Source organism: Vicia villosa, linkage group LG3 (assembly GCF_029867415.1).
Source record: "Vicia villosa cultivar HV-30 ecotype Madison, WI linkage group LG3, Vvil1.0, whole genome shotgun sequence".
Lineage (NCBI taxonomy): Eukaryota > Viridiplantae > Streptophyta > Magnoliopsida > Fabales > Fabaceae > Vicia > Vicia villosa.
In genome coordinates, this window is record NC_081182.1 from 208,665,036 (window position 1) to 208,675,831 (window position 10,796).

The following is a 10,796-nucleotide window of genomic DNA, read 5'->3' on the forward strand; positions in this document are numbered from 1 at the left end:
GGGGAATACCGATCACATTAATCCATAATGCCTTTCCTGCCACCATATCACCCTCAACCCACCTCTTCACCTCCGAGAAACAATTCCGCCACCAAACCGGACCTTCTTCAATCAACAACCTGATAACACCCTCCTCAGTTTCTTCAAGTAAGCACACAGAGCAGCTAATAGGTGTTACTTTGACGTTGAGCAAACCTTCCATCTCGAGTTTTGTTTGAAGACCCCCAGTCGTCCCCGGAATCACCACAATCCCTATGTAGGCCTTCGCAAATCTCCGCCTAACCTCCTCCGACGACGTATGTTTCAGGATGCATACAGAAGAAGCTGCCTTAGAACACCCAACCTTGTTATTCACGACATCAGCGAACGACCTCGACCCATGGAACGTGTTGAACGTGTTTCCCCTGAAACCCGCATCTTTAACAATCCTCCCATCAAAACCCCCTCCCTTGTTAAACCTTCTAAACTCCAACGGACCCTGTCCTCCCTTGATCCCTCCAATCGAATTGCGTTCAAATCTTGGCAAGTTGGCATGAATTTTCTTGCCCAAGATACGCACATTGTCAAGTTTGACCGCTAATAACCTAGCATCCTCACAATCTTTAAATCGGGCAAAACCAAACTTCTTACCCAGCTTGTTCCTACGAGGGGCAATGGATACCTCCACCACTTTACCGACGCACCCAAAAAGCCCAAATAGATCCAACGCCGTTGTTTCCTCAAGAAATTCCGAAATGTAAACCGACACACAAGACCGCCTCTCCTCCGGACTCAGCTTGTTACTAATTGGATGAACATCCCATTTAGGTACCCAGCCCCTAAAGTGTTTCTTCTTCACCTCCGACCACATACCAGTAACGCAAGTGATAGCCACCAACTAAACACTGAAAACACAGGACCCACCAAGAACCCACAGAAACAACAAAAGAGCAACTCAGAGAGCCCCAAATCACGCGAAACCACTCAGCAACACGAAGGAAACCGGTGCGAAACCTAACCCCCAAACTCCACTAAACACTTCTTCAACAAGGTCCCTGACCCTAAGGCCAGGAGTTTAAACCAAAATTGAATAGGTGGTGAGTCTGGAGATAACCGTCTCTACCGAAAACCCGTTAAACACCGCCGTGACAGACGAGCCGAGGGAACGCCGGAAAGAGCGCCGGAATCGCCATCTTCTCTCTCTTTTTTATTTTTCACAACCTAAATATCACTTCACTTGTCAACTTCTTCACCCCTAAACTATATTTTGTTAAAAATTATAAATATTGAAATTTTACACCATTTTAAGGATAATATATTTTATTTTTATTTTTTATTTTTAGATACTTTAATATGAGTACATTAATTTTTAAACAATTACAATTTGTGGGAAGAGTTATTTTAGTGTAACGCTTTGATTTACTTAACATATTCAATTTCTTAGAATAAATGAAGAACTGTTATTAGTAACACTATTTTATTCAATAATATACTTTCTTCTTTCTGATTTATTTTTAAAAGCAAAAACAAAAAAATGTAATTAAGCCACCCATAAAAAAATAGTACAACATCAAAAAAATCATAATTAAACATTCTACTTAGCTACTACATCCATCCACTATATGCCTACGGCTACGTACGACCACACCTTTCCAACTAACTCGATTACTTAATTCAATAAACATAGCCACCAAATGATGTTTCTCACCTTTTTTTACTTTTACTATGTAGCATATATAAAATAAGATGGTCTTATTTAATTAATTAAAAACTTTTAAAATATTTATTTGTATTAGTTATCCTAACAACTTTTTTACAAAAATCATATCTTATATGAATTTCACTAAGACTCTATTGGTAAGATCTTTTCAAAAGTTATGGTTTATAATTTATAAATTCATATATTTTTAAATGGTTTTATTTATGGTAAATCAATCAAGGATCTAGAGAGTTTAAGAAATTCTGAGAGAATGGTATTGAGTATGAGGTGACTGCTCCATAGACTCTATAACATAATGGTCTTGTTGAAAGAAGAAACAAAACTCTACTTAACATGACCAGAAGCATGTTAAAAAAGAAGAATCTACCTCATAACCTTTTGGGGTGAAGTTGTTACTACTGCAACTTATGTGCTCAACGGATATTCAACTAAGAAGTTAAAGGAAATAGTTCATTTGGAGAAATGGACTGGAAGAAAGCAAAGTGTGAGCCATCTGAAGGTGTTTGGTTCTGTTTGTTACAAACATGTACCAAATGCTACAAGAAGGAAATTGGATGATAGAAGTAATTTCATGTTGCTTATAGGTTACCACTCAAGAGATGTGATAGTGAAAGAACCAGAAATATGGGATTGGAACAAGTCTGATCATGCTTCTAGAGTTTAAGGTGTTTTTGAAGATGTTCTCTGAAGGATATTCTGAATCTGAAGGTGACTCAAACTTTGGAGGTGGCCCAACCTCTCAAGGTGGAGCTTCTAAAGGTGGTCTTGCCTCTAAAGGTGGAACTTCTGAAGGTGGACATGGTTCTAAAAGTGAAATTGTGCAGCTTTAGAGGCCACAGAGAGTTAGACAGATACCAAAGAGACTTGTAGATTTTAAATTGCTACATGACACCTTAAACTCCAGGATACATGTTTATGTATTTGGGTGCTCCCAGTTCTCGGTGTTCCAAGAAATGACTAGTGGTTTCATTCTCAACCCGTGAAGCTGAATACATTGCTAGAGCATTGTCCTCGTGTTAAGTTGTTTGACTGATGAATTTGATGTAGGAATTGGAGTTCAAGGTGAGCAAACCAGTCAAGCTAGTGATTGACAACAAATCAGCAATAAACCTTGCCAAAAACCTAGTGTTGCATGGGAGAAGCAAGCATGTAGATAGAAAGTTCCGTTTTTTGCACAATAAAGTTCAAAATGGAGTGCTTGAGGTGGTTCAGTATAGCACTCACAAGCAACTTACATATCTGTTGGCCAAAACTATCAAAACTGAACACTTCATCAATTTAAAAGATAAAATTGGTGTTTTTGATTTTAATTGGTTGAATATAGATTAAGGGATGATGTTAGTTGTAATTCAAATTCAGCATACATTTGCATTTAGATTTCATTTGCTTTTGAGTGTAATTTGGTTTGCATTTAAATTTGAGTTGAAGTATAAAAAGTAAAGCTTGTTCAGTTTGTTGTAATGAATGCAACTTTCATAATTTAGATTGAAAAGTTAGTTACATAAGTTTGAGTTGAAGTCTTTTCTCTCTCTTTATTCTTTCATCTTCTTCGAACTTCCTGCACATCAATGAATGTGAAAACTCCGACACAAATACAAATTCAAATAAACTTAGAACAAAGTTTAATTATAATATAACCTAAATAATAAAATAATTGTAATATTTGATATGTTTAATTCTAAAAAGAAGAAAAATTATTACAAATAAGTTTTGAATAAAATCTACTTATATTTTAAAAAAATTATCGAATTCGTTTTGTTCAGAAAAAAAAATTTAACTCATCGATTTTTTAAAATTGTCTATTCTTATCAATTTTGACCAATTCTAATTGATTCTCTCTTATTCAATAACTTAACTGATCTAATAATCAAACCAAAATAATAACTCCTCAATTCTCAATTCAAAAAACTAATCTCGATATATTTTGAATATTATAAACTTCTAAAAAATTTATTACACAAATAGTCGTAAAACTTCCAAGTTTTTTTTTCACACGTGAGTCAAGGTAGTTAATACTTAACTGTCTCTTACATTATTAATAACTAATTTGTTCTTTAGTTATTTACTATAAATTATACATTAAGCCATAACAAATTAATTATTTACCGTACTTATTATAATTCTGTACATGCAGATGCAGTAGTCCACCACCTAAATTAAAATAAATAAGGTCAAATTCAGACACCTAAGAATTGAATAATAAAACCTCTCAGCAGACTTTCTAGAACAAACAATGTGACTATTATTCAAGATTGAATAATATATGAATTCCCCTCTAGAGGCAAAGACTTTTTGTTCCATTCCATACATAAATAAATTAATTAATGATGACCCACATGGCATCATACTATTTAATAGAATGATTTTACTTTTCCAACACATATCTTTATCCTATATTTGTAAAGAAAATGACTAATTTGGTGCATGAAATTGTAAAGAACTGTATCATCTTAAAATATACAACATTTTTTATATTTTTTAAATTGATAATTTATAAATATAAATAAATACGACAATTAGAAATCAAACTCAGTAACCTAAACTGATTTAATTTCATCAATACTATCAATTAGCTATTTCACCCACCTCTTATAATTTTTTTTTACATCGAATATATATTAATAAATACTTTAATATTAATTATAATTATAATAGATTTTAAAATTAAAATATAATTTAATATTAAATATAATATAAATCAAATATTTTTAAATGATGATTAGTTTGCATTAGCATTTTCTTTTATTTTTTTAATTAATATTTGTAAGTTGTTAATATTTATAAATTACATAATTAAAAATTAAAAATTTAATAATTATAATTAATTTACAGTATAAAAATTCTTATTACTAGTAAAGAAATAAATTGATCATGTCATACAACTTCAAATATAAATCATTTTAATTTTAACTTAATTTTTATTATAATTAATTATAATAAAATATATAATAAAATTTATATAAAAATAGAAAATCAACAATAAACTGTATCACTATTTTTTTTAAATGATAAAATCAATTTTTCTAAAGATTATATATAATAATCTATAAAATAGATCAGTTTTATACCTGAGCTTTTGGATTATTAGCAAAAAAAATCCAAAAGATCTAATGTCTTTGGTACAAAGAGAATCAAAATATTGCCATATGTTTCTCAACTTTATATGAGTAAGCATTTGACAGCTTCTATAAATAATACCTAACACAACATTCAAACATTAATTAAACACATTAATCAAAGACATTAAAATATTAATTTAACATAATGTTTGTTCTTTCTCTTTTTTTTATACGACAATATTGTTTATTGTTTCTAGACAAACACATTGTCGCCACCCATTACGACTTGTTCTTCATTTTCTTGCATCCCCCGTCATAGACTTACCACCTTTGACCTTCGCAACTTCTTCCTCTTCCACACGCTTTTTCTTCTTTCTCTTCATCATTATATCCTTCTTCATCTCATAATCACACCTTAAACCTCTTCATAATCACCATCCCAACAAACATACTCAAAAAACCAGACAATACCTCGTAGCAGCAGTGGCGCAGACTATTGTAATAACAACTTTCTAGTTCTTGCTTAGTTTTGTTTTTTAAAATTTCAAATATTTTTCTTTATATAATTGTTCTAGTTGAATCGCGAAAAGTCTTAATATCATGTTCGAGCTTTAAAGAATAAGAACAAACTCAAAACTGACAATACCCCGTAGCAGCAGTGACGCAGACTTGAGGCCGGAAGAACAGATGGATTCTAATAGGCCGCTTTTGTTACAATCACCAAGAACACCAAATGATCAAGAATTTCCAACACTTCCGGTATTTCCTGAATTACCGAAATCAAAGTCGAGTTCGAGCAACACAGTAACTTTCTCCGGCGTGGAATATGGTATTCAAGTTTATAATAAGAACTCTTCAAACTCATCAACATCATCAAGTAAAAGCGCTATCTCAGGATCAAGAAAATCTGTTAGGTATGGTTCAAAAGGTGGTGGTGGTGGTGGTGATTCTGATGGACTAAGCATGTCACAGAGAGAGTTAAGAGATGAAGATGCAAGATTGGTATACATCAATGATCCTGATAAAACAAATGAGAATTTCGAGTTTTTCGGAAATTCGATAAGAACTGCTAAGTACTCAGTTCTAACTTTCATTCCAAGGAATCTGTTTGAGCAGTTTCATAGAGTTGCTTATGTATATTTTCTCATCATTGCTATACTTAATCAGCTTCCTCAACTCGCGGTTTTCGGGAGATACGTTTCGATTCTACCGTTGGCTTTCGTTCTGTTTGTGACCGGTGTGAAAGATGCTTTTGAGGATTGGAGGAGACATAATTCAGATAAAGTTGAGAACAACAGGTTAGCATCAGTTTTGGTTCATGATGGTAGCTTCATTGACAAGAAATGGAAGGATATTAGGGTTGGTGAGATTTTGAAGATCAAAACAAATGAAACAATTCCCTGTGACATTGTTTTGTTGTCAACTAGTGATTCAACCGGTGTTGCGTATGTTCAAACTATTAACCTCGACGGGGAGTCGAATTTGAAGACTCGGTACGCGAAAATGGAGACAGGTTTAAAGATTCAACCGAGGTTTAACGGGTTGATCAAGTGTGAGAAACCGAATAGGAATATTTACGGATTTATGGCGAATATGGAGATTGATGGGAAGAAGTTATCGCTCGGATCAACCAACATTGTGCTTAGAGGATGTGAGCTCAAGAATACTAGTTGGGCGCTTGGTGTCGCGGTCTACTGCGGCCGCGACACCAAAGCTATGCTCAACAGTTCTGGAGCTCCGTCGAAGAGGAGTCGGCTAGAGACACGGATGAACTACGAAATCATTATGCTGTCGTTTTTTCTTGTTGCATTGTGTACGATTACGTCGGTTTGTGCTGCGGTTTGGTTGAAGCGCCATAAAGACGAGCTGGATCTGTTGCCTTATTATAGGAAACTTGATTTTTCGGAGGCGAAAGTTAAAGACTATAAGTACTATGGATGGGGATTGGAAATCTTTTTCACATTCCTTATGTCAGTTATAGTTTATCAGGTCATGATTCCTATTGCTTTGTATATTTCTATGGAGCTTGTTCGCGTTGGTCAGGCCTATTTCATGATCGAAGACGATCGATTGTTTGATAAAGCTACGAATTCGAGGTTTCAGTGCAGGGCTTTGAATATTAATGAAGATTTGGGACAGATTAAGTATGTGTTCTCTGATAAAACCGGTACACTTACCGAGAATAAGATGGAGTTTCAATGTGCTAGCATTTGGGGAGTTGATTATAGTTCCACAAAAGCCAGCATGGAGGATGAACAAACCGAATACTCGGTGCAAGGTAAGATTGATTTATTCATTTTTTTTGTTAACATTTTATTTAATGCATATGGTCTTCGAGAAATGGTGGTTAATCACGTTCAAATTGTGGTTAATGAAGTTACTGATATATCTATTAACCATCTGATGAACGTGATTAACCACTTATAAGCGAAAGTTGTCAAATTTTAGTTATTCGAGAAACACAATTGTTGAAATAATGTGCTTATTTTCGGTTTTCAGTTGATGGAAAGATGTTGAAACCGAAGATGAAGGTGAAAGTTAATCTCGAGCTTTTGAAATTGGCGAGAAATGGATATCAAAATGCGGAAGGAAAAAGGATTTACGAGTTCTTTCTAGCGCTTGCAACGTGTAATACTATTGTGCCTCTTGTTGTTGACACACCTGATCCTGATGTCAAACTGTTAGATTACCAAGGTGAATCGCCCGATGAACAAGCATTGGCGTACGCTGCGGCTGCCTATGGTTTTATGCTCATCGAACGAACCTCTGGACACATCGTCATTGATATTCATGGAGAAAGACTAAAGTAAGTTGCTTATTTTGCTTACTAACAACTTTATTCCAAATTTTGATGCAACCGTTTTTTTTCCATTTAAAACGGATAGTGCCCGTCTGCACGCTAGTATTGATAACGATCGTTATGAATCTCGCAGGTTCAATGTCTTGGGTTTACATGAATTCGACAGTGATCGAAAAAGAATGTCGGTTATATTAGGCTACCCTGACAATTCAGTAAAACTCTTTGTCAAAGGAGCCGACACGACCATGTTTAGTATAATCGACAAATCATACAACATGGACTTGATAAAATCGACAGAAACTCATCTTCACTCGTATTCATCTCTCGGTTTACGAACACTTGTGATTGGAATGAGAGAACTCAACACTTCAGAGTTCGAACAATGGCACGCATCCTACGAAGCAGCGAGCACCGCAGTGTTCGGTAGGGCTGCAATGCTTAGAAAAATTTCAAACCATGTTGAAAACAATGTCTGCATATTAGGAGCTTCTGCTATCGAAGATAAACTTCAACACGGCGTACCAGAGGCAATCGAGTCTCTAAGGGCAGCAGGGATTAAGGTTTGGGTGTTAACCGGTGACAAGCAAGAAACTGCTGTATCGATCGGATTCTCGTCGAAACTCTTAACAAGAAGCATGACTCAGATTATTATTAGTAGTAACAATAAAGCTTCGTGTAGAAAAAGTCTCAAAGATGCTCTTGAAAGATCTAGAAAACTTGATGCGGTTTCAACGCAGATCGCTTTGATTATCGATGGTGGAAGTCTCGTTCACATTCTCGATACTGATCATGAAGAAGAGGTTAGTTTCATTCAAAAAAAGCCTACTGCTTACACTTTACATTGAATTTTTTGATGATGTTTTGTTTACTGATTTCGGCTATTTGTGTTGATTCAGCTATTTCAACTTGCGAGTTTGTGTTCCGTTGTTCTTTGTTGTCGAGTTGCTCCTTTGCAAAAAGCCGGTATTGTTTCGCTTGTGAAGAAGAGAACATCTGACATGACACTAGCCATTGGAGACGGTATGAATTCTTCTCTCGATTTCGTTTTAGTTTATGTAAATTTTTTGTTCATTTTATCGCTGTTATTTTGTTTCGGTTCTGTAATATACTTTTTTTCGTTTGAATTTGCAGGTGCTAATGATGTGTCAATGATTCAAATGGCTGATGTTGGAGTTGGTATCAGTGGTCAAGAGGGTAGGCAAGCTGTAATGTCATCGGATTTCGCAATGGGACAGTTTAGGTTCTTAGTTCCTCTCTTGTTGGTTCATGGTCACTGGAATTACCAAAGGCTTGGTTACATGATTCTTTACAATTTCTACAGAAATGCTGTCCTGGTTCTTGTCCTATTTTGGTGAGTAAAGCTTTGATTATCGTTAGTTTTATAGGCGTCTTCAGATGAAACGTGTGTCTAGTGTCTGAGACTGACACATGTGATTACGTGTCAATATTATATGATAACAGTTTATGTAGAGCACTGAGACTTCATAAGAAACGTGTGTCTGGTGTTTGACACTGACATGACAGTGACACACGTAATTGCATGTCAATATAATATGATAACAATCTATGTAGCACTGAAGTTTCATTTGAATGTGTGTATGGTGTTTGACACTGACACACGTGATTGCGTGTCAATATTATGATTGGTGCCTGTGTTAGTATCGGTGTTTTATAGACAATGATTTTTGTGTACTTTTCTATTTTAGGTATGTGCTCTACACTGCGTTCACTTTAACAACCGCTATAAACGAATGGAGTTCCACATTGTATTCGATAGTCTACAGCGCACTACCGACTATCATTGTCGGAATTCTCGACAAAGATCTCGGAAGAAGCACTCTCCTAAGGTATCCTCAGCTTTATAGTGCTGGTCAAAGAAATGAAGCTTACAACAAGAAACTGTTTATGTTAACAATGGCTGATACTTTGTGGCAAAGCATGGTTATATTTTGGCCTCCACTCTTTGCATATTGGAAAAGTACTATTGATGTAGCAAGTATAGGAGATCTCTGGACTTTGGCAGTGGTTATTATTGTCAATTTACATTTGGCTATGGATGTTGTAAGATGGTATTGGGTGACTCATGCTGTCATTTGGGGATCTATTGTTGCTACTTTCATTGCTGTCATGATCATTGATTCTATACCTAAACTTCCTGGTTTCTGGTATGTTTTCACTATCTTTTCTCCCTTTCTTTTTATCTCATAATTCATTAGAATAGAAAATTGTGTCAGCGTCCTCTTTCTTATAAAACCGATTTATGAGTTGATGAGTTTTATTTTTTTTCCTAAATAAAATTTTTAGGTAGGCCTCATTTCTTCAATATACCTTTAACGCGTGTAGCTCAAATCAACCAGACTCGTATACCATTAGACTTTTATAATAGATAAACTCATTATTACAAAACCAACTTGTATAATGAAGAGTGTCGCTCTTAAAAAATTATAATCAGATCTTATCTTAATCTATATGAGACAAAGGGAAGACTCTCTTGGCCCGATCAGCAATATAAGTCATACTCAACAGAGTCGCCTTAAGTCTTTTGAAACCCTGTGTAGGGTAACCACAGTTTAAGTGAGACAACTCAAATATGAACCACATTTTGTCATGTTTTAACAGTGAAAAATATTTTATGAGATCTTTTTTAGTCACTGTATTAAACTTTGGTCTCTGTGCGGTAGTCTGTCTTACATGTCCTCAAACTTTGGTCTCTGTGCGGTAGTCTGTCTTACATGTCCTCAAAGACGGCTGAGATACTCAACATGATTTCTAAAACCTTTGCAATCATACTTTGTTTTTTTATATAGAGACTAATTTTGCATCTCCACAACATTGACATTGCAGGGCCTTCTTTCATGTTGCGAATACAGGATTATTCTGGGCATTGTTGCTAGGAATTATCATAGCAGCATTACTTCCACGTTTGGTTGTAAAGTTTATCTATCAATACTATTTTCCAAGTGATATTCAAATTTCTAGAGAAGCTGAAAAAATGAGACAAGATCAAAGAGTTGCTGAAAATCGACAAATAGAAATGCTTCCTGTCTCATATCATCAACAAACATGATAAGAGAAAAGTGATTTTTTTGTTGTTGTTAATTTTGTAAAGTTGTATATTCTTTAGGGTGGTTCTGAGGATTTCTCTATGTTGCGGTTTTATTGTTAACTATCCGAAGGATAGAGTTTTTGTTGTTGTTACAGTTTAGAAGTTTGTTATATGTTCATTCTTTTGTGTCTA

The 10,796-nt window shown here is 34.8% G+C and overlaps 1 protein-coding gene across 1 annotated transcript; it reads left to right on the forward strand.

The window, feature by feature from the left end:
- The first annotated feature begins 5,033 nt into the window (after positions 1 to 5,033).
- LOC131593420 (phospholipid-transporting ATPase 1-like) lies at positions 5,034 to 10,796 on the forward strand. Its single transcript, XM_058865914.1, has 7 exons — positions 5,034 to 7,036; positions 7,258 to 7,564; positions 7,692 to 8,358; positions 8,455 to 8,578; positions 8,690 to 8,909; positions 9,265 to 9,723; positions 10,403 to 10,796. Exons 1-7 carry the CDS (start codon positions 5,446 to 5,448, stop codon positions 10,623 to 10,625), a joined length of 3,591 nt encoding a protein of 1,196 aa, XP_058721897.1. The 5' UTR covers positions 5,034 to 5,445; the 3' UTR covers positions 10,626 to 10,796.

Coding starts and splice junctions, on each gene's coding strand:
- LOC131593420 (XM_058865914.1), top strand. CDS start 5,446: ATGGATTCTAATAGGCCGCTTTTGTTACAATCACCAAGAACACCAAAT. Junction 8,359..8,454: donor ATACTGATCATGAAGAAGAG/GTTAGTTTCATT, acceptor GTGTTGATTCAG/CTATTTCAACTTGCGAGTTT. Junction 9,724..10,402: donor CCTAAACTTCCTGGTTTCTG/GTATGTTTTCAC, acceptor TTGACATTGCAG/GGCCTTCTTTCATGTTGCGA.